Source organism: Rhinopithecus bieti, unplaced genomic scaffold (genome assembly GCF_001698545.2).
Source record: "Rhinopithecus bieti isolate Rb0 unplaced genomic scaffold, ASM169854v2 scaffold_22453, whole genome shotgun sequence".
Classification (NCBI taxonomy): Eukaryota; Metazoa; Chordata; class Mammalia; order Primates; family Cercopithecidae; genus Rhinopithecus; species Rhinopithecus bieti.
Genome location: NW_016810682.1, coordinates 882,864 through 907,476, shown reverse-complemented (window position 1 = coordinate 907,476; position 24,613 = coordinate 882,864). Strand labels below are relative to the sequence as shown.

At 44.2% G+C, this 24,613-nt stretch overlaps 1 protein-coding gene across 5 annotated transcripts in view; it reads right to left on the bottom strand.

Annotated features, from left to right (window-relative positions):
• Window positions 1-23,419, bottom strand: part of GNE (glucosamine (UDP-N-acetyl)-2-epimerase/N-acetylmannosamine kinase) — a 78,115-nt gene extending 54,696 nt beyond the window's left edge. For 2 of the 5 annotated variants that reach the window (XM_017892619.1, XM_017892616.1), the window contains exon 1: window positions 23,257-23,419. In XM_017892619.1, coding sequence (XP_017748108.1) covers window positions 23,257-23,307 — 51 coding nt within the window. In that variant the 5' untranslated portion in view covers window positions 23,308-23,419. Of the gene's footprint in view, window positions 1-5,218; window positions 5,311-6,040; window positions 7,197-23,256 lie in introns of those variants that run through there. The other 3 variants (XM_017892620.1, XM_017892617.1, XM_017892618.1) reach the window with 3 other exon arrangements.
• Between the last annotated feature and the right edge of the window lie 1,194 nt (window positions 23,420-24,613).

The window sequence follows — 24,613 nt, the reverse complement described above, 5'->3', positions numbered from 1 at the left end:
GCGCCCGGCCTTTTGTTTTGTTTTTTTGAGACGGAGTCTCGCTCTGTCGCCCAGGCTGGAGTGCAGTGGCACAATCTCTGCCCACTGCAAGCTCCGCCTCCCAGGTTCACGCCATTCTCCTGCCTCAGCCTCCCGAGTAGCTGGGACTACAGGCGCCCGCCACCACGCCCGGCTAGTTTTTTGTATTTTTAGTAGAGACGGTTTCATTGTATTAGCCAGTATGGTCTCGATCTCCTAACCTCATGATCCGTCCGCCTTGGCCTCCCAAAGTGCTGGGATTACAGGCGTGAGCCACTGCGGCCACCATGCCTGGCCTTTTTTTTTTTTTTTTTTTGATAAGGTGTCTCCTTCTGCCACTCAGGCTGGAGTGCAGTGGCTCGATCTCAGCTCACTACGACCTCCGCCTCCTGGGTTCAAGCAATTCTCCTGCCTCAGCCTCCTGAGTAGCTGGGATTACAGGCATGCGCCACCACGCTGGGCTAATTTTTTGTATTTTTAGTAGACATGGGGTTTCACCATGTTAGCCAGACTGGTCTCAAACTCCTAATCTCATGATCCACCTGCCTTGGCCTCCCAAAGTGCTAGGATTACAGGCATGAGCCACCACACCCAGCCACACTATCTAATCTTTAAAGAGACAAAATATTCTTCCAAAATGGTTGTCCTAAGTGTTCTTGTATATAATCCTTCCAGTGATCAAATTTGAGCTGAATAAATTGTTGGTAATATTTAATTTGCTGGGTGAGGCAGAACAAATCATTCATGGTTTGTCAGTTTGTATTTATTTTACAAAGAACAGTAAATGTTCCATCTGGCAGTACTAAAATGCTTATTTACCAGGTTACTCAAAGGTTATTCTACCTAAACTGAGAGCAAGCTGACCATATAAATAAACGGTGAAAAATACAACATTGTTACCTAGAAACCTAAAGAACCTAAAAAAGTCAAAAGTTTTTTTAAGGAAGGAAGTCAAATCTTAAAATAAAATTAAGATAAAATGCCTTTTAAGGGGAGGTTTTAAAAAATAATTTTAATTAACTCAATTTTTGATTAGGTAGTATATTCACATGGTTTAAAACTGAAAAGTCACAAGAGGTTAAGTCGCAAAAAGTCTTTTCATCTGTGTTCCCCAGCTAGCTAGTTATTTTCCCTGGAAGCAAATGGTTACTGGTTTCTTAACTGTCCTTCCATGGATAAACTATGATAATATAAATAAATATATGGCTCACGTCTGTAATCCCAACACTTTGGGAGGCTGAGGTGGGTGTATCATGTGAGGTCAGGAATTAAAGAACAGCCTGGCCAACATGGTGAAATCCCATTCTACTAAACATACACAAAAAAAATTAGCCAGGTGTTGTGGCACATGCCTATAGTCCCAGCTACTTGGGAGGCTGAGGCAGGAGAATCACTTGAACACATGAGGTGGAGCTTGCAGTGAGCCAAGATCATGCCACTGCACTCCAGCCTGGGCAACAGAATGAGTCTCTATCTAAATATATATATATATGATATGTATATATATAATGTATATATGTGTATACACACACATATATACACTACACACACACATACATGATGTATATTACAAAATTGGTAACATATTCTACAGTTTGGGCAAATCTTTTTTTTTTTTTTAATAGAATCTCCCTCTGTTGCCCAGGCTGGAGTACAGTGGCATGACCTTGGCTCACTGCAACCTCCACCTCCCCAGTTCAAGAGATTCTTGTGCCTCAGCCTCCTAAGTGGCTGGGATTACTGGTGCCCGCCACCACACCCACCAAATTTTTTTGTGTTTTTAGTAGAGATGGGGTTTCACCATGTTGGCCAGGCCAGTCTCAAACTCCTGACCTCACGTGATCCATCCACCTCTGCCTCCCAAAGTGCTAGGATTACAGGCGTGAGCCACTGCACCCAGCCACAAATCTTACTTTTTAAAATGCTTTTAATTATGACTCAATTAAATGGTAGAATGAGAATGTTTAAAGATATTAGAAATATCAAATCTAAAAGGGCAAAATTTTGGAAATTGCTGGCCATCAACTTTTCAAATATACAAAGAGTTATACGAGCCCTAAAATTTAGCAAAAACATTCAACTTTGGCCGGGCACAGTGGCTCATGCCTGTAACCCCAGCAGTCTAGGAGGCCAAGATGGGCAGATCACCTGAGGTCACGAGTTGGAGACCAGCCTGGCCAACATGGTGAAACCCCATCTCTACTAAAAATACAAAACTTAGAAGGGTGTGGTGGCGTGCACCTGTAATCCCAGCACTCAGGAGGCTATGGCAGGAGAATTGCTTAAACTTGGGAGGAGGAGGCTGCAGTGAGACAAGATTGCACCATTGCATTCCAGCCTGGGAGACTGATTGAGACTCCATTTCCAAAAAAAAAAAAAAGTTAGCCAGGCGTGGTAGCACGTGCCTGTAATCCCAGCTGCTCGGGAGGCTGAGGCACAAGTATCACTTGAACCCAGGAGGCAGAGGTTGCAGTGAGCGGAGATCACACCACTGCACTCCAGCCTGGGCAAAAGAGTGAGACTCTGTCTCAAGAAAACATATATAAAAATAAAAACAAGAAATCTGGCTGGACATGGTGGCTCATGCCTGTAATCCCAACACTTTGGGAGGCTGAGGCAAGGACTCCTTGAAATCAGGAGTTCAAGACCAGCCTGGGCAACACAGTAAGATCCCTGTCTCTACAAACAAATTTTTTTTAATTAGCTGAGCGTGGTTGTGCACACCTGCGGTCCTAGCTATTTGGGAGGCTGAGACAGGAAGATCACTTGAGCCCAGGAGTTTGAGGCTGTAGTGAGTTATGATAGTGCCACCGCACTCCAGCCTGAATGATGGAGCAAGACCCTATCTTAAAAAAAATTAAAATTTAAATCCAGCCTGGGGCAAGTAAATATCCTTTTGTAAGGATGCAATCACTTTTCATTAGTACTTACAATGGACAGTCTTGACTGAGAGAATGCAAAAAGCTGCTTTCAAGAATTGGGTTTCGGCTGGGCGCAATGGCTTACGCCTGTAATCCCAGCACTTTGGGAGGCCGAGGCAGGCGGATGACCTGAGGCCAGGAGTTCAAGACCAACCTGGCTAACATGGCGAAACCCCGTCTCTACTAAAAATACAAAATTTACCCGGGCATGGTGGCAGGCCTGTAATCCCAGCTACTCAGGAGGCTGAGGCAGGAGAATTGCTTGAACCTGGGAGGCAGAGGTTGCAGTGAGCTGAAATCCTGCCACTGCACTCCAGCCTGGGCAACAGGAGAGAGATTCCGTCTCAAAAAAAAAAAGAACTGGGTTTCTCAGATCACCAGTGATTTCAAGATGAAGGCAAACTTGTCTATAAACCTGGCCTTAGGTAACATTGTTCTGTTTTTCAGTTTATTCATATAGCCAGCTTGCTCCCAGTTTAGGTAGAATAACGTTTGAGTAACTGGTAAGTACTAAGCATTTTAGTACTGCCAGATGGAACATTTACTGTTCTTTGTAAAATAATACAAACTGACAAACCATGAATGATTTGTTTTGCCTCACAGCTTTTTTTTTTTTTTCTCTTGAGACAGAGTCTCACTCTGTCACCCAGGGGAGTGTAGTGGCGCAATCTCAGTTCACTGTAACCTCTACCTGCCAGGTTCAATCAATTCTCCTGCCTCAGCCTCCCAAGTAGCTGGGATTACAGGTGCACACCACCATGCCTGGCTAATTTTTGTATTTTTTTAATAGAGACGAGGTTTCACCATGTTGGCCAGGCTGTTCTCTAACTCTTGACCTCAAGTCATCTGCCTTGGCCTTGCCTCACAAAAATTAAAAATTTAAATTAAAAGCCACAAGAGGCTAAATAGCAAAAAGTCTTCTCATATGTGTTCCCCAGCTATATAATTTTTTTCCTTCAAAGAAACTATAGTACAAATTGGAAAAGGACCACTGCACTCCAGCCTGGGTGACAGAGTGAGACCCTATCTTACAAAAAATTTAAATTTAAATAAAAAATAAAGACAAGCAATCTTTTAAATGAACATTATGAAGTAGGTGCATTGTCCAGCCCAGAGCTCAGAAAGTCAGAAGGCGGGACTGAATACTCGCATCCATTTCACTCTTCAATTCTGTAATTGTACCTGAGCCACCAAAAGAAAGACAGAAAAACAAATAATAGGTGACAAATGGATGGATGACAGATGATAGACAGATAGATGATAGTTTTCAGACAAGTTTGCCTTCATCTTGAACTCACTGGCAATCGCTGAAAAACCCAATTCTTGTTTTTTTGTTTTATGTTTTTGAGACAGGGTCTCATTCTGTTGCCCAGACTGGAGTGCAGTGACACGATCTCAGCTCACCGCAACCTCCACTTCCCAGGTTCAAGCAATTCTCCTGCCTCAGCCTCCCAAGTAGCTGGGATTACAGGCATGTGACACCATGGCCAGCTAATTTTTTTGTATTTTTAGTAGAGGCGGGGTTTCACCACGTTGGCCAGGCTAGTCTCGATCTTCTGGCCTCAGGTGATCTGCTGCCTGGCCTCCCAAAGTGCTGGGATTACAGGCATGAGCCACCGTAACTCAATTTTTTTTTTTTTTTTAATTGAGACCGAGTCTCACTCTGTCGCCCAGGCTGGAATACAGTGGTGCAATCTCAGCTCACTGCAACCTTCGCTGCCTGGGTTCAAGCCATTCTCCTGTCTCAGCCTCCTGAGTAGCTGGGATCACAGGCGCCCACCACCATGTCCAGCTAATTTTTGTATTTTTAGTAGAGATGAGGTTTTACCATGTTGGCCAGGCTGGTCTCGAACTCCTGACCTTAGGTGATCTGCCTGCGTTGGCCTCCCAAAGTGCTGGGATTACAGGCGTGAGCCACCGCACCCTGCAGAAACCCAATTCTTAAAGGCTATTTTCTGCATTCTCTCAACTCAAGACTGTCCATTATAAATGCTGGCAAAAGGGTGTTAACACTTTCCAGAAAAATAATGTCCCACTCAACCGTGGAAAGAGTTATTTGTGAAGAGAGTATTTTTAAGGCAATCAACTGAAAATAATGAACACTTGGTTCAAGCAGTCACTGAACAGAGGAAACAACAGTAAACGTTTGCTGAGTGCTTCTGAAGTGCCAAACATTGTGCTAATAGCTTTCTTTACACGTATTAACTCATTCCATCCTCACAGCCCTCCTATTAGCCCCATTCTACAGACAGGAGGCACAAAGAAAACAATTTACTTGCCCCAAATCACTGTTTAATAGTTCATCATTGGCTGGGCACGGTGGCTGACTCCTTTGTAACCCCAGCACTTTGGGAAGCTGAGATGGGCAGATCACTTGATGTCAGTTTAAGACCATCCTGGCCAACATGGTGAAACCCCGCCTCTACTAAAAATACAAAAAATTAGCCGGGCGTGGTGGCGGGCGCCTGTAGTCCCAGCTACTCGGGAGGCAGAGGCAGGAGAATGGCGTGAATCCGGGAGGCGGAGCTTGCAGTGAGCCGAGATTGCGCCACTGCACTCCAGCCTGGGCGACACAGCGAGACTCCATCTCAAAAATAAATAAAAAAACAAACAAATAAATAAGGCGGGGAATTAACGCTTCTCAAATATACAAGGAAGTCCTGACTCAGAAGGTAGAGTCAGAGCAGGGAGGAGACCTTTTAGCCCAGCCTTTTCACGCCAGGACAGCTTGCCTGCCAGGCAGCTCTCCACCCTCTCTCGCCCCGCCCTGCCCCGCTCCTCACCGGACACTCAGCATCTCCCCTGGCTGGACAGCACTGTCCCAGGGGAGAAGTCAACCTGGGCCTCCCTCTACATCCCCTCCCCTGATCATCGGGGCCCACCCCGAGCCACACGGCGGAGCCCCGAATTATGCCAAAGAGGGGCCCTATGGTGCAGGCCTGCAGGACATTGGGCGAGACCTAGGTCCAGTGTGGGCCTCCGGGCGCGGTGGGGTGGAAAGTGGCCGGGGAGGGGAGGCCTGGGGCAGGAGGCCGGAGGAGGCGGCCCTGGGGGTAGGCAGGATGCTCTCCCGGAGTCCCCCGCCGCCGCGCGGCTCTCACCAGACGCAGTCAGAAGCTCCCTCCCACGCCGCCACCGAGCTCCTCAGGCGATAGCCGAACCAAGCGCCACGAAGCAGGCAGAGCGCGAGCCCGCCCCTCGGTTTCCGCGCTCGGGCGCGCGGGTAGATGACTCGTCGCTCGACCTTGTCCCCACTCCCTGCTTGCCCAGCCACGCCCACCTGGAGCGCCGAATCCGCGAGCGCGCCCTGACACCGCCCGAGAGGGCTCCCGTGATTGGCTGCCCCCGTTCCCGCCCCCCACCCTTTCCGGCGGTGTTTTGCGGCCGGTTGGGTGCAGACCAGAGCGGAGCGTCTTTCGTGGTATCTTCCGCGCTGCAGCTCCTGCGGGGCTTTCCAGCCAGCCTGTGCTCCTGCTCCGAAGCGTCCTCCTCCGCTGGCGACACACGCACTGAAGCCCGAGTCTTCCCGCGGGGTAGTTGTTTGGTCTTGCACCCAAGGAGGGATTTCTTGCGCCTCTCGTTCCTTCAGTTATTTCATAGACCAGGACCGAAACAATACTGTCGTGTAGCGCGGCCACCCCACAGCGGTCCCTGACGTTAAACCTTGTCGTGACTGCTAGAAGACACTGGTGGAGTGTGAATTGATGACCAAGGCATGGCAGAGCCTTCCTGATCTTTATAATCAGTTCAGCGGCGACCTCCACTACAGGGAACCCCCAGCCAGTCCCGAGGCCTAGGGACATCGAGGGAGAAACGTGGCAGTGGTAAAGGGCTTGCGCAGCTCCTGAAGATAAATAAGACCTTGGGTTGTTGTTGTTTTTGAGACAAGGGTCTCACTATGTTGTCAAGGCTGGGCTCGAGCTCCTGTCCTCAAGCCATGTTTTCTGGCTTCAGCCTTCTGAGTAGCTGGGACTACAGGCCCATGTCACCGAATCAAGCTTTAAGACTTTTTAATGACCCTTTCAAATTTCTGAGTCACTCCCAGCATTTCAGGAAGCCAAGGTGAGAAGATAGTTTGAGGCCAGGAGTTTGAGACCAGCCTGGGCAACAGATTCCTAAGTCACCATTGACAAGAAACTTGGAATGAAGTTGATGATACAAAATATTAACATCTTTTTTTTTTACAAGCATTAAAAATGTACCACAGGTGAAACTAAGTCTAACAGCTTACTGAGATTTCTTGCTGTACAGCAAATTTCAAATCTCATCAAACTTTTGCAGTTTGTGATACATTTCAATTAATAATTAAGCTCTAATTTGTAAATACTTATGAATTCTTCGTTCTCCTGCAGCTAACTTGGAGCCATGAAAAGGTCACATTAGCCACAAAAGAAAAGACATTAAGGGATTTTTGCAAGGAAGTGCTATCAGATGTTTGTTTGTTTGTTTGTTTGTTTTGAGACAGGGTCCCACTCTATCACCCAGGCTGGAGTACAGTGGCACTATCTCAGCTCACTGAAACCTCCACCTTCCAGGTTCAAGCAATTCTCCTGCCTTAGCCTCCCGAGTAGCTGGGACTACAGGCCCACGCCACCATGCCCGGCTAATTTTTGTATTTTTAGTAGAGACAGGGTTTCACCGTGTTGGCCAGGCTGGTCTCAAACTCCCAACCTCAGGTGATACACCCGCCTCAGCCTCCCAAAGTGCTAGGATTACAGGCATGAGCCACCACTCCCAGCCCAGATTTCTTTTTTAAATCACATTGGCTGCTGTGTGGAAAATGGATTGGTAGCAGTGAAACTCAACTGAAGTGGATAGATATGATGTTTATTTTGGAAGTAAAATTGATGAGACTTAATTATAGGTTAGATATAAGGGGATGACAGGGAAAAAGACTCAAGAATGACCTCCGGGCCAGGTGTGGTGGCTCACACCTGCAGTCCCAGCACTGTGGAAGGCAGAGGTGGGAGGATCGCTTGCTCTCAGGAGTTCGAGGCAGCAGTGAGCTCAATCACACCACTGCACTCCAGCCTGGGTGCCAGATGGAGACCTCGTCTCTTAAAAAGCAAACAAAAAAAAGAAATGACTTCCAGGTTTCTGCCATTAGTAATTGGGTGGTTGGTTGTGTACTAAGATGAGAAAGGCTGGGAGAGTGACCTGGTTGGGGAAGAAAAAAGTAAAGTTTTAATTCAGGGCATGCTATAATTGAGATGCGTGTGAGCCACATGAAGCTATTAAATGTGCAGTGAGATACATGAATCTGAACACAGATTCACCAGACTATAAATCATTTATTAGTTTCATATATGCTGTAACAAATTACCACAAAATTAGGGTCTTCAAAACAACACAAATTTATTATTCTACATAATAAATGTTCAGAGTCCAAAATGAGTTTCAAGGGACCAAAATCAAGGTGTCAGTAGGGTTGCCTTCCTACTGGAGGCTGCCAGGGAGAATCCATTTCCTTACCTCTTCCAGATTCTAGAGGCTGTCCACATTCCTTGGCACATGGCACCTCTGACCTCTACCTCCCTTGCCACATCATCTCTGACTCTGCTGCCTCCCTCTCTCACTTAAAAAGATCCCAGTGATTACATTGGGTCCACTCAATAATCCAGGATAATTTTCCCATCTCAGAGTCCTGTTCACATCTGCAAAGTCCCTCTTGCCAAATAAGGAAACATAGTCACAGGTTCAGGGATTAAGATGTGGATATCCAGGCGGGGCACGGTGGCTCATGCCTATAATCCCAGCACTTTGGGAAGCCAAGGTGGGCAGATCATGAGGTCAGAAGATCAAGACCAGCCTGGCCAACGTGGTGACACCCCATCTGTACTAAAAATACAAAATTAGCCGGCCATGGTGGCGCACACCTGTAGTCCCAGCTACTTGGGAGGCTGAGACAGGAGAATAGCTGGAACCCAGGAGGCAGAGGTTGCAGATCACACCAATGCACTCCAGCCTGGGTGACAGAATGAGACACTGTCTTGGAAAAAAAAAAAAAAAAAAAGATGTGGATATCTTTGGGGAGTTATTTATTCTGCCTACCACAAGAGGTATTGAAAATCACTTGAAGGCAAGATGGGTATGTTGCTTTTAAAGTTACATACTGTACCTCCAGATATGCAGAATAGAACATTAATTTTTTTCTTCTTGAAAGGTAACAAAAATTAACTTCAAAAACAATGCTTAATGTCCAGTCTTTAAAATCTGGGTGCTGATTACATAGGTGTGTTTAGTTTGTAAAAACTCAAATTATATAGCCGGGCAAGGTGGCGGGCGCCTGTAGCCCCAGCTACTCGGGAGGCTGAGGCAGGAGAATGGCGTAAACCTGGGAGATGGAGCTTGCAGTGAGCTGAGATCCGGCCACTGCACTCCAGCCTGGGCGACAGAGCGAGACTCCATCTCAAAAAAAAAAAAAACTCAAATTATATATGTAATATATATGTACTTTTATGTGTATTTTACTGTAATGTGCTTTAAAACAATGCTTAATATAGCTAGAAAAATGTAATTATAAATATAAATGCTTTTAACAGCAGGCAGTACATTTTGAGAATTGTATACACTTTCTAAGCCACTTGTAAGTTTTGTGTTTGACCAACATTGAGAATTTTATATTTCCATAATCATTTAACCTTAAATGAATAATCTTTTTAGAATTTTCTTCTCTGCTTTCTTGAAAAGAAATTGCAGCAAGGACCCTTAGGAGGCATTTTCTCTTGGCTTTTTGAGATCGCTTTTCTCTGGGTAAATTATATTATGTTTCTGGATTTCTGTTACTTTACTGTTTAACATTGTGAATTGACATACCAAAAATCGTCACTAGTTAAGTTTGGTTTGTATGATTTGGTTTTATTTGACTTTAGTCTGAGAACTCTACAAGTTTGCAAAAAAATTACTTATGGCTTTGTAGTATAATAAAATCAGATTTTTCTAGAGATTACTCCCTAACTATAAATATAACTTCAAGCATTCAGGGCATAATTAGGCTATCAATGATTTCTAGGCTTTAAGAGATCCTCTAATCTAACCTTTTCATCAGAGGGGGAGACCTTCCTACAGCACCCCTGACAGATGCTCATCTGGCCGCTTTGGGAACATTTCTTGTCATAGACTTGTCTTATTTTATTTGGTGATTTAATTCTTTTAAAGTACTCTGCCTCTCTGTAAATTCTACCCATGTATTTCATAGCCTAAACATTTCTAAATTAAAATAGCCTAAACTATTCTAAACATTGTATCTATATTCATCAGTGCTCATAACAACATTAAGATGTAAATTCTGTATATACCCCTACTTTACAGATAAAAGACCAAAATACAGAAGTTGCCTGAGGTTGCACAGCTGTTAAACAGAAGAGCCCCGCACTTGATCCCACTTGCTTAGCTACTACTACCCAGTATTTCTTCTCTATACTAACTAGAGCATTGCACTTTATGACAGAAACCTATCTCAAGGTCTCAAGGTTCATCTCAGTCATCGCTTTTTTTTTTTTTTTTTTTTTTTTGAGACAGGGTCTCACTCTGTTGCCCAGGCTGGAGTGCAATGGCACGATCTCGGCTCACTGCCACCTCTGCCTCCCAGGTTCCAGTAGTTCTCCTGCCTTAGCCTCCCAGGTAGCTGGGATTACAGACATGTGTCACCACGCCTGGCTAATTTTTGTATTTTTAGTAGAGAAGGGATTTCACCATGTTGGCCAGGATGGTCTCAAACTCCTGATCTCAAATGATCTGCCCGCCTTGGCCAGGACCCGGATTACAGGTGTGAGCCACCACACCTGGCCTACAGTCATCACTTTTTGGCTAAGTTGTTCCATTAGTTAAGAGTTCACGTAACTCTTATATTATCCAGCCCATGTCTCTCTGAATGGCTCACATCAAGGTCTTAATATGTTTTAAAAGACATCTTCTTTAAAATCAAGGTCTAATCTCTATGGCATTCTCCTGATGTATTAGTTTAGTGAGGCTTTCAAAAAAGAAGAGGACATTATTTGGCACAAATTTTCTTAAGGTTTTATTGAAGTGTTAATAAATACCTAAGCAGCACAGTTGAATTTCGAATTTTCATAAAGTAAAAACCATCACTAAATTAAAGAAAGAAAACATCACCTGTGCCCATGGGCAGCCTCCTCAAGAGCTGCCTGTTCATTACCTATGAAAAACCCTGGCACCAAGCCTGTGGCTAGCTAATAGTGACAATGGTAATTAGCTAATGTGCATGTTAAAGTAGCTCTCCCAAGCATTTGGACTGGGGAATACAGAGAGGATTGGCCAGTTGGAAATGAAAGGAAAATGGGGCACCTTAAAAACATAGTCACCGGGCGCAGTGGCTCACGCCTGTAATCCCAGCACTTTGGGAGGCCGAGATGGGTGGATCACGAGGTCAGGAGATGGAGACCATCCTGGCTAACACGGTGAAACCCCGTCTCTACTAAAAAATACAAAAAACAGCCTGGGCGACAAAGCGAGACTCTGTCTCAAAACAAAACAAAACAAAAAACTAGCTGGGCGAGGTGATGGGCACCTGTAGTCCCAGCTACTTGGGAGGCTGAGGCAGGAGAATGGCATAAACCCGGGAGGCGGAGCTTGCAGTGAGCTGAGATCTGGCCACTGCACTCCAGCCTGGGCAACAGTGAGATTCCGTCTCAAAAAAAAAAAAACAAAACATAGTCGCAGATATGCTGTGAGAGGTAGTACAGGGAGGCCATGGGCAGAGAATCCAGGCCCTGACTCGACTTGAATCCTGAACAACTTTCTGATTTTAATCTACATGTATCCTTAAATCCTCTTTTTATTTATTTATTTATTTGTTTGTTTGTTTAATTATGTTTTTTTTGGAGACAGAGTCTCACTCTGTCGCCCAGGCTGGAGTGCAGTGGTGCTATCTCGGCTCCCTGCAACTTCCATCTCCCAGGTTCGAGTAATTCTTGTGCCTCAGCCTCCCAAGTAATTGGGACTACAGGCAGGCACCACGATGCCTGGCTAATTTTTTTGTATTTTATTTTTCATGGAGACAGGGTTTCGCCATGTTTCCCAGGCTGGTCTCCAACTCCTGAGCTCAGGCAATCTGCCTGCCTCGGCCTAGCAAAATGCTAGGATTACAGGCATGAGCCACCATGCCCGGGCTAAATCCTTTTTTGAAAAAAGATGCCCTGTTCCTTGCTTTCAGAAGTTACTAACAGTAAAACTGTGAGCCAAGGAAAATCCCCAACCTTATTTCGATCCCCACTTCTAACCAATTGATCGTGGCTGCCTGGAGAACTCTGTCAAAAATGACTCTGAGGCTAAGAGTTTACTGGAAAAGAGTATGTACTGTGATGTCTGCCATGTTGATTTCTAGGGAGATGGAAGGAGTCAAGAATGTTGCCATGTATTTGCCATCTCTGCCCTAAGCTAATATGAAGAAATCAACAAGAGGTGGATAAACTGAGCAATTCATCACCATATTAAGCTGGATATTCCTGTTTAGTAAATATCTTTCCCTAGCTGGGAAGTATCTCACCCCATACTGTATCTCAGCCACAACAGTTTTAATTACCAGAGTCTGTAGGGCAGCAGTCCCCAATCTTTTTGGCACCAGGGACTGGTTTCCTGGAAGACAATTTTTCCATGGGAAGCGGGGTAGGGATGGTTTCAGGATGAAACTGTTCACCTCAGATCATCAGGCATTAAATTCTCATAAGGAGCACGCAACCTAGGTCCCTACCATGCGTAGTTCACAATAGGATTCGTGCTTCTATGAGAATCTGATGCCACCGCTTATCTGACAGGAGGAGGAACTTAGGCGGTAACTCTTGCTTGCCTGCCTGCTTGCCTGCCACTCACCTCCTGTTATGTGGCCCAATTCTTTTTTTTTTTTTTTTTGAGATGGAGTCTCGCTCTGTCACCCAGGCTGGAGTGCAGTAGCGCAATCTCAGCTCACTGTAACCTCTGCCTCCCAAGTTCAAGTGATTCTCTTGCCTCAGCCTCCTGAGTAGCTGGGATTACAGGCATGTGGTCCGGCTAACTGTTGTGTTTTTAGTAGAGATGGGATTTCACCATGTTGGCCAGACTGGTCAAGAACTCCTGACCTCAAGTGATCCACCCACCTCAGCCTCCCAGAGTGTTGGGATTACAGGCATGAGCCACCGCGCCTGGCCTGGCCTGCGGCCCAGTTCTTAACAGGACACTGACCAGTACCAGTTCATGGCCCAGGGGTTGGGAACCCCCTACTCTAGAGTATACAGAAGTAAAACACACCTTACAAGCCAAATATCACTGCATACGCCAGATTGTTTATAGCCTCCCCGGAGAAACGAAAATTGCTCCTATTTCAGAGTAGCCTTATGAGGCTACACTACATGTGGAAAGCAATTCTTTTCTCCTAGGAAAAGCATGTAAGGATTAAGATTATATTGGCTGAGGCCAGCAGCAGTGGCTCATGCCTGTAATCCCAGCACTTTGGGAGGCTGAGGCAGGTGGATCACCTGAGGTCAGGAGTTCAAGACCAGCCTGGCCAACATGGTGAAATCCTGTCTCTACTAAAAATACAAAAATTAACCAGGCATGGTGGCACGCGCTTGTAATCTCAGCTACTTGGGAGGCTGAGGCAGGAGAATTGCTTGAACCTGGGAGGCAGAGATTGCAGTGAGCTGCGATTGCACCACTGCACTGCAGACTGGGCAACAGAATGAGACTCAGTCTCAAAAAAAAAAAAAAAGATTATATTGGCTGAAAATAATTCACCAATATCCTAAACTGTATCAGCTTAAGCTTTGCAAGAGCATGACATTGAAAGATACACTTACAAATGTACTGATTAAGATACTTATAATTGGAAGAGAATATTTTTGAAATTTATATTTCAGGACCATTTAATCACTATTTGTAGCCCCAATTACCAATCAGTTTATCATGACAACCAGTCAGCTTTTTAGAGCACCTATGGTGGTGAGCCATCCCTATGCTACTTTTTCCAATCATAGAAGAAGGTACGAATTAACATAATGACTTTGTTTTTGTGAAATATTGCCTTTTCTTGGGATTTTAAAATACATTTTTCGGCTGGGTGCAGTGGCTCATGCCTGTAATCCCAACATTTTGGGAGGCCGAGGCAGGTGGATCATCTGAGGTCAGGAGTTTGAGACCAGCCTGGCCAACATGGTGAAATCTCGTCTCTACTAAAACACAAAAAGTAATCAGGTGTGGGTGGCAGGTGCCTGTAATCCTAGCTACTCAGGAGGCTGAGGCACAAGAATTGCTTGAATGCAGGAGGCAGAGGTTGCACTGAGAGTGACTCTCTTATAAAAAGTTGCATCAACACAATTATGCTCTAAACTTTTCATTAAAAGTTATGTGGGAAGCCGGGTGTGGTGGTTCATACCTATATTCCTAGCATTTTGGGAGACTGAGTCAGGTGGATCGCTTGAGCCCAGGAGTTCAAGACCAGCATGGGCAATATGGTGAAACCCAATCTCTACTCTCTCTCTCTATATATATATATTTTTTTTCTTTGTGGGCTATGAAAGTATCATACTGTAGCTTTGTGCAGTGGCAGTATCATAGTCAATGAGGTTTATCTGAGGTACAATTATTGCTAATTGAAAATATCATACTGTAAACCAGGCGGAGTGTAGTGGCTCACGCCTGTATTCCCAACACTTTTGTGATCATTTGAGTCTAGGAGTTTGAGACCAGCCTGGGCAACATGGCAAGACCCTATCTCTTAAAAAAAAAAAAAATTAGCTGAGTATGGTGGTGCTTGCTTGTAGTCCCAGCTACCCAAGAAGCTGAGGTGGGAGGATTGCCTGAGCCTGGGTGGTCGAGGCTGCAGTGAGTCATGATCACACCACTGCACTCCAGCCTGGGCAACAGAGTGAGAGTCCGTCTCAAAAAAAAAAAAGTATCATGTTGTAAACCAATAAATTATTTCTTATCTGGCTGCTTGGGAAATGAGATGAGTCAGAGAATGCTCAGTCATCCCTGTCTAATAGAAATTCAGAAAGTTTAATTGGCACAGCTATTCCAGAAGAACTGGAAATGTGTTAAAAACTAGTTTGCCTTTAACTTTGACTCTCTTATAAAAAGTTGGATCAACACAATTATGCTCTAAACTTCTCATTAAAAGTTATGTGGGAAGCCAAGCGTGGTGGTTCATACCTATTAATCCTAGCACTTTGGGAGACTGAAGTGGGCGGATCACCTGAGGTCAGGAGTTCAAGACCAGCCTGGCCAATATGGCGAAACCCTGTCTCTACTAAAAATATAAAACTTAGCTGGGTGTGGTGCTGTGTGCCTATAAACCCAGCTACTTCGGAGGCTCAGACAGGAGAATCGCTTGAACCTGGGAGGCAGAGATTGCAGTGAGCCGAGACTGTGCCACTGCACTCCAACATGGGCGACAGAGCAAGACTCTGTCTCAACAACAACAACAGAAAAAGAATAGACCACATTTGGGGGTCAGCATGCGGCTAAGGATGAAACAGGGGTCCTATAAGGACATTCCTGTGGAGCACTCAAGTGGGGTTCTTAACATCTGCATGAGTGTTCAAGATGTCTCTTAAATATACATAATTGATATCTATAAAGCCTAAGCATGTGGCCAGGCATGGTGGCTCACGCCTGTGATCCCAGCACTTTGGGAGGCCGAGTCAGGTGGATCATGAGGTCAGGAGTTCAAGATCCGCCTGACCAATATGGTGAAACACCATCTCTACTAAAAATACAAAAATTACCTGGGCATGGTGGCGCACGCCTGTAGTCCCAGCTACTTCAGGGGCTGAGGCAGGAGAATCGCTTGAACCTGGAGGGTGGAGGTTGCAGTGAGCCGAGTTCTTGCCACTGCACTCCAGCCTGGGCAACGGAGCAAGACTCCATCTCAAAAAAAAAAAATCCTAAGCATGAATGTAAGGCCTCAACCTCTTTGTCCTCATGTTTTTCATGTCCCTACTCTGGAATGAATCTAATTCTACCTTTCAAATTATTTGTTTTTTTGTCCCTACTCCTCCTCTTGCCCCTACACATGAACACTCTTATGATTAGCTCCTTCCCCTGTCCCTCTGCGTACTGATTCTTTCAGAAATTGACTCACTCTCAAACCTTCCATTATCACTTCCACGTAGGTAATTCCTGGGATACATACTCCAGCCTGGCCTTTCTTCCCAGCTTGAGGCCCATATGTTCAACTGCCTACTAGATAGTTCCTCACTTCAAACTCAATATATAAAAGTTCATTCGTTTTATCCTGTTGACTTTGCTATTTCTTTTAATGGTACTAACTTGACACTTTCATTCAGACTCAGAACCATGGCGTCATGTTTTAATCTTCGCTCTCTCTGACTTCTAACATTCAGTCTTTCAGTCTTTCAAATAATTCAAAATGTTGTCTCAGTTTAGGTTGTTGGGTTTTCTTTTTTCTTTCTTTTTTTTATTTTTTTTTATTTTTTTGAGGTGGAGTCTCGCTCTGTCAGCCTGGCTGGGGTACCGTGGTGTGATCTCAGCTCACTGCAACCTCTGCTTTCCAGGTTCAAGCAATTCTCCTGCCTCAGCCTCCCAAGTATCTGGGTTTACAGGCACCCACCACCACGCCTGGCTAATTTTTGTATTTTTAGTAGAGACGGGGTTTCACCATATTGGCCAGGCTGGTCTCGAACTCCGGACCTCAGGTGATCTGCCCACCTCAGCCTCCCAAAGTGCTGGGATTATAGGCGTAAGCCACAGTGCCCGGCTGGTTGTTGGGTTTTCTTAGAGATAGGGTCTTGCTCTGTAGCGCAGCTTGTAGTGCAGTGGTATGGTTGTGGCGCACTGCAGCCTCAAACTCCTGGGCTCAAGTGATCCTGTGACCCCAGCCTCCCAAGTAGCTGGGACTTAAAGCACATGCCACCATGCCTAGCTAATTTATCAAAACTTTTGTAGAGACAGGGTCTCGCTTTGTTGCCCAGGTTGGTCTCGAACTCTTGGCCTCAAGTTATCCTCCTACCTCTGCCTTCCAAAGTGTTGGGATTACAGATATAAGCCACTGCGCCTGGCCTTAGTTCAGGTCTTATCATCTTATTTCCTTAATTCTGAGATGCTTTTTTTTTAATGATTTTACATACCTAAAATCAATATTTATAATCGATGTAAACATTTAAGGTAGAGTTTTTATTATAAAAACTATTATATCAATAGTGTTTTAGAATCAGGAAAATCAGGCATCAAAGCCCTCTATTAACCTAGGTGCAATAGTGCATGCCTGTAATCCTAGCTACTTGGGAGGCTGAGACAGGAGGATTTCTTGAGCCCAGGAGTTTGAGTCCAGCCTGGGCAACATTGTAAGACCCCACCTTTTAATAATAAAATAAATAAGTGGAATTAACAAAGACCTGGATTACTCTATTTCTTCTTGCCCTTCCTGCCTGCATTCCCTTGCTCCTCTCATCTATCTTGCACATTATTGCCTGATTAAATCTTCTTAAAAGACTACTTTCATGTAGTTAATTCTTTAAGAAAAACTTCAGTGGCTCCCCATTCCCTGCTAGATAAAGTATGCCTAGGGGAACAAGTTTGTCATTTAAGGTCCTCCACAATTTAAGGGTCCTGACCTTTTGCTGATCTTACCAACATTATTCCCCTCCTGGATCCTTCTGCCCCAAACAGTTCTTTCTCTACATTTGTATCATTCCTTAAAGTTAGAAGGTTCTTCCTTGTCTGCTACTTACACCCAATCAGGTTTCAAATGCTAGCTCTATTGTGAAACCTAATCTGAAGACCCTATCCCAAAATAATCTGTTCTTTCTCTGAATTCCTGGAGCACTTGTCTTAACTCATCTCAAACTTTTTGTTTTGTTTTGTTTTGAGATGAGTCTCACTCTGTTGCCCAGGCTGGAATGCAGTGGCACAATCTCAGCTCACTGCAACCTCCACCTCCTGGGTTCAAGGGATTCTCCTGCCTCAACCTGCCAAGTAGCTGGGACTACAGGCACCTGCCACCACACCTGGCTAATTTTTGTATTTTTACTGGAGACAGGGTTTCACCATGTTGGCTGGGCTGGTCTTGAACTCCTGACCTCAGGTGATCCGCCTGCCTCAGCCTCCCAAAGTGCTGGGATTACAGGCGTGAGCCACCACGCCTGGCCTCACACTTATTATTAGTTATACTTATGATGAATTACCTGGTATCTTTGAATGTATATATTTGTGACTGTAATATTAGATATCTGATGTATTATAAGGAACCCGAGAAAAATCAGTCATATTAGTCACCTCATTATACATGACCTACGTTTTTAAAATCAGATCATAAATTCCTTGAAGTTAGCCCTGTTTGGTATGTTTGTCTCCCTGATAGTTCCTTGAATCATACCTTATGTAAGAAACACAGTCAATAAACATTCAGTCAAAGGAGGATCACATCTTCTACCAAAGATTCCTAGCCATCCTTGTTCTTTTCTCTCTGGCTAGGCCAAGTTGCTTGTGCTCAGCTGCTTGCACCGGTCATCCTCCACCATCTAGGCTCATGATCTTAGTAACACAACACTCTTGCTCAATCTTTATAATAAATCGAGCATAAAACAGCATGATGAATTTAAAAACAAGGTGAGAAATTTGGCGGTCTTATGAGATAGATGTGTGGAGGCAGAAAGTAACTGGGAGATGCAGACAAGATGTGAGCAAGGTCAGGTCAGCAAGGGCCTTGCATGATGTTGTACTAAAGAGGTTAGACTTTCCCTCACTATAATTGGGAGAGGTTTTTTGTTGTTTTTTGTTTGTTTGTTTTTTTGTTTTGAGACGGAGTCTCGCTTTGTCGTCCAGGCTGGAGTGCAGTGGCATGATCTCGGCTCACTGCAAGCTCCTCTTCCCAGGTTCACGCCATTCTCCTGCCTCTGCCTCCCGAGTAGCTGGGACTACAGGTGCCCGCCACCACGCCCGGCTAATTTTTTTGTATTTTTAGTAGAGATGGGGTTTTACCATGTGTTAGCCAGGATGGTCTCGATCTCCTGACCTTGTGATCCACCCGCCTCGGCCTCCCAAAGTGCTGGGATTACAGGCGTGAGCCACCGCACCCAGCGATTGGGAGAGTTTTTAATCAGGGAAATGGCATGATCAGATTTGCTTAATTAGAACTACAGAAGATGGATTGGGAAGAGGAGGAAGGACTAGAAGAAGGGAAACCAGTTACGAATAATATTTCAGGACCTCAACTAAAGTGTAATAATGGAAATAGAGAATGAGAGGATGGAATCATAAGAATGTGGAGAAGGGGCTGGACCCAGTGGCTCGTGTCTGTAATCCCAGCACTTTGGGAGGCTGAGGTAGGTGGATCACCTGAGGTCAGGAGTTCAAGACAGCCTGGCCAATGTGGTGAAACCTCGTCTAGTAAAAAAAAAAAAAAAAAAAAAAAAAAAATTAGCTGGGCATGGTGGCGTGCACCTGTAGTCCCAGCTACTCAGGAGGCGAGGCAGGAGAATCACTTGAACCCAGGAGGTGGAGGTTGCAGTGAGCCAAGATTGCACCACTGCACTTAGAGAAGCAGATTTGGAGATGGGCTGGAGTAGGTGAGAAGATAATGAGCTTTAATTTTGGATGTGTTGAATTTGTAGCACCTACAAGACAATTCCATGAGATTGAGGATCTGGAGGAAGATATGCATTGGAGACACAAATTTGTCCTAGACATAATGCAGTTCATAAACTTTTTTTTTTTTTTTGAGACAGCATCTCGCTCTGTAGCTTAGGCAGAGTGCAATGGTGCAATCTCGGCTCACTGCAACCTCTGCCTCCTGGGTTCAAGCAGTTCTCCTGCCTTACCTCCCGAATAGCTGGGACTACAGGCGCCTGCCACCATACCTGGCTAATTTTTGTATTTTTAGTAGAGACGGGGTTTCGACATGTTGGCCAGGCTGGTCTCGAACTCCTGACCTAAGGTGATCCACCCACCTCAGCCTCCCAGAGTGCTGGGATTACAGGCATGAGCCACTGTGCCTGGCCACATTTCATAAACCTTACGTGTTTTGAAATACACTGCTTACTCTTAGCCCAAAACACCAGCTACATTTCTTACCCTACCTGTTTCACCAGATTTTTCTGCCCCTGACTGTGTTCTACTGTCACTCTTGGCTAATTTGGAACTCTTTTTTTTTTCTTTTTTTTTTTTTTTTTTTTTTTTTGAGACAGAGTCTCACTCTGTCACCCAGACTGGAGTGCAGTGACACAATTTTGGCTCAGGTTTAAGTGATTCTCCTGCCTCAGCCTCCCAAGTAGCTGGGATTACAGGCACCTGCCACAGCACCAGGCTAATTTTTGTAGTTTTGGTAGAGACAGCATCTCACCATCTTGGCCAGGCTGGTCTTGAACTCCTGACCTCATGATCCACCCGCCTCAGCCTCCCAAAGTGCTGGGACTACAGGTGTGAGCCACTGTGCCCAGCCAATTTGGAACTCTTTAATGGTATTTTTCATATAGTAGCTGTCTAAATCTTAGACAACTGAATGACTATTAGACATCACTAAATTTAATGGGGTGTAAAATTCTGCGGAAACCCACGTGCTTCGGTCTATGGTACTTTTTTTTTTTTTTTTTGTGACAGGGTCTCGCTCTATCACCCAGGCTGGAGTACAGTGGCAGGATCATGGCTCACTGCAGCCTCAACTTCCCAGGTTCAAGCAATCCTCTCCTCTCAGCCTCCTGAGTAGCTGGGACTACAGGCATGTGTCACCATGCCCGGCTAATTTTTGTAATTTTTTTAGAGCTAGGGTCTCGCTATATTGCCCAGGCTGATCTTGAACTCCTGGCCTCAAGCAATCCTCCTGCCTCAACCTACTGAAGTGCTGGCGTTTGAGGTGTGAGCCATTGTGCCAGGCTCTTGCACCTTATGTTAAATATTTAGTGGTGCTTTCCTGGCTACTTTCCCTCTTTTTCCAACTGTCCATGTACCTAGTCTTCTCTGCCCTCTGGCTTCTCTTCTCTTAACCCCCTCTTTTTTACACTGTTGGCCACTGCCTTATTCTTCAGACATTTTACATCCTGGGCTTGCAAAACACCTGATTTCCTGCCTACTTCCCACTTCTCTAGCTCTTATACTTTCTCAAACTCCTAAATAAAAGTATTTTTTAGAATTCTATAGTCTTCCTTATATCTCATTGTAGTATATATCCAGCGTGACTTCAGCCACTTGCATGGTTTCACAATCATTTAAAATGATTCCTAGATGTGAATTTCTATCCCAGTCTTTTCAGTCCAAACTCAAATATTCAACTGCTTATAGGACATCTTTATTTGGATGTGTTCTACAAACGCTTCAAATCTGCTTGTCCAAAATTGAGCTTTCTTCTTCCTCATAAACCTGGGCTTTCTCTTCTGTCCTAATTTTCAGTGAATAGTATTATCACCTACTAGGAACTTAGGAGGCATTCTTGACCTCTCCACCTCCTTTCTCTTTCACATTCAGTGTGCCGTGAAACCCTATCAGTTTTAGATGTTAAAAGAGGATTTTCCTGGAAGAGAGAACATGATGTGATTGAAGACAATAAAATGGGCATGAGAATAGCATACAGGGGAGACCAGCCTGACAGGAGAAAGGTTTTATTGAGGAATACTGGAAAAGATAATTGAATTATTAAGTGGGAGAGTAACTTGGAAGATAACCTAAAAGCCATATAGAGTATTTCAGAGTTTGCGTGGCCACAGAAACCACCAAACATTAGGCAAATGAATGAAATGATCATTTCAGACCTTTTTTTTTTTTTTTTTTTTTTTGAGTTGGAGTCCCACTCTGTTGCCAGGCTGGAGTGCAGTGGTGTGATCTCGGCTCACTGCAACCTCCGCCTCTCCTGCCTCAGCCTACCGAGTAGGTGAGATTACAAGCATGTGCCACCATGCCCGGCTAAGTTTTGTGTTTTTAGTAGAGACAGGGTTTCACCATGTTGGCCAGGATGGTCTCGATCTCTTAACCTTGTGATCCACCTGCCTCGGCCTCCCAAAGTGCTGGGATTACAGGCGTGAGCCACCGCGCCCGGCTACAGGCCACATTTTTAAAGTCAGTCATACAAAAAAAATGGATGTAGAGATGAGCAGAGCAACTATTACTTTCATAACTAGAAACAACCATTTCTAAGCAGATTTCATTGATGACATGAGGAAAAAAACTTACAAGTTCCAGCTAGAAGCTCAGAAAGTCTGACCTTGAATTTCAATTTAAGTGTGCTAATAAAAAATAAAAATAAATTCTCATTGAAGAAGGCAAATAGAAAGTATGCATTAGTGATACAGCTAGGAGTAAACTGTGTTGGCAATAATTGCAGGAATAATATCATCTGATTGGAAAGTTTTTATAAGGCCAGGTACAGGGACTCACACCTGTAATCTCAGCACTTTGAAAGGCCAAGCCAGGAGCATCACTTGAGCCCAGGAGTTCAAGATCAGCCTGGGCAGCATAGCAAGACCCTGTCTCTACAAAGAATTTAAAAGTTCGCTGGGTGTGGTAGTCTGTGTCTGTAGTCCTGGCTACTTGGGAGGCTGAGGCAGGAGGATCCCTTGAGCCCAGGAGTTGAAAGCTGCAGTGAGCTATCATTATGCTGCTACAATCTAGCCTGGGTGACAGAGCAAGATCCTGTCTTTAAACACACACACACACACACACACACACACACACACGTTTGTATAAGCCATTCCTTAACTATAGATGATCTTTAAATTGAATATATATTTTAATCACCTAATTGAACTGTGATGATGATTTCCAAAAACATTTGGATTTCCATATGCCTCAATGAAAAATTAGGTTTAATAAACTACACTATAATGTAGCACACTATATGTCACATTTATATATTGATAAACATGATAATTTCCTTCTTATTTGACTTAGATACTAATTAACTTGGAGTAAATGCACCCACCCCAATCATGTGGTCAGTAAATAGTTAAATAACTGAGGGAAAAGAAGTACAAATTAGGCAGCTCTACACGCCATGTTTCAAAAGGGAAGGAAACAAAATAGTTAAAGCAAACATTGCATGTTTTGAAAATAAACTGTGTTTATGAAACAGAGATCTCAAAAAGTAAAAGGAACCCCACTTTATCTGATGGAAGTGCCAGGAATCTGGAGAAAAGAGTTCAATTTCAGCTTTCAGTTTGGAAATGCAGAAAGACCATGAATTTTAGCACAATAACTGAGAACAAGTAGCCACAGAATGACTAACCTGAGTTAGCAGTTAAAAAGTCTTTTAAAATGATGGATTTGATAGATTTAAAACCAAAGCTTTCCTCTTCCTCTATGTAATTTTCCTTCTTTCCCCCTTTTTTTCTGATTGCAATTTCAATAATAAAGCTCTATTGAATTCTGAATTACTTACATGAGGTCCTTGAAAGCATGACTCCCTCTGCAGATAACCATAGGTTTCCATCCCAAAGCACAAGCTGTGTACCCTGGTGTGGTATGAAACAATGAGCAGAGCAGCTGTTCTCTTGGTTTAGCTGCCACGGAGCAGTCACCAGTAGGCATCTGAATTCCAGACTAAATCTTAAGCCCCACCTCTCTGAAAAGGAAGAAAAAAAAATGTGGCTCTGAACTCTTGTCGAATTCCTGGACAGTAGCTCGAAAGTAGGTGATCAGTCGGCATCTGTGTGTTACTTCCCTGTTTTGGATTTCCCATTCCATCCAATAATTTTACTTTCCACTAGAAAAAGTTGTCTTCTGAGTTTCTGAAGGTAGAAACAAAAATCTACAAGCAAAATCTCAACTCTTTTTTCACATTGTTTTCACACATATATATATTCTAAACTTTTTTTTTTTTTTTTTTTTTTTGAGATGGAGTCTTGCTCTTGTCTTGCTTTTGGTGCTTAGGGACTCTCACAGGCAGATTGGTAGCAAAGGATACTGACCGATGATCTACTTATCAAACAACTCTCCATTTCACTGGTCAATGCTCATTTGACCACAGGAACAGCCTAGCCTTATCTACCACACAACTTTACATTCCACTTAAGAGAAACTATACTAAAAGGTATCCCCCACAGGCACAGAAATTCTTAGTTAACCATTATATGTTTATAGATTTTGAAGCAAACCATGGTCTGAAGTCTGTTTTATTTTATTTGAAAGAGACTGGGTCTCACTATGTTGCTCAGGCTGATCTCGAACTCCTGGGTTCAAGCAATCCTCTCACCTTGGCCTCCCAAAGTGCTGGGAGTACAGGTGTGAGCCACCATGCTAAAATAACTTATTTTTTTCTTATATTTTTCTTTTTTCTTTTTTCTTTTTTCTTCTTGAGACAGAGTCTCGCTCTTATTGCCCAGGCTGGAGTGCAGTGGCACAATCTCAGCTCACTACAACCTTTGCCTCCCAAGTTCAAGCGATTCTCCAGCCTCAGCCTCCCAAGTAGCTGGGATTACAGGTGTATGCCACCACGCCCAGCTAGTTTTTGTATTTTTTAGTAGAGACGGGGTTTTGCCATGTTGGCCAGGCTGATCTTGAACTCCTGACCTCAGATGATCCACCCGCCTTGGCCTCCCAGAGTGCTGGGATTATAGGCATGAGCCACCACGCCTGGCTCATATATTTTCAAATATGTTATATTTTTCAAATATGTTAAAGGTATACATAACCCTCAACAACACTTTTTGTTAAATCTCTACTCTTTGCTCTTTGTTACCATCAATTTCCTCACATCCAGTCTGCTCTTTTTTCTCTCTTAACTAAAAAGTCTGTTA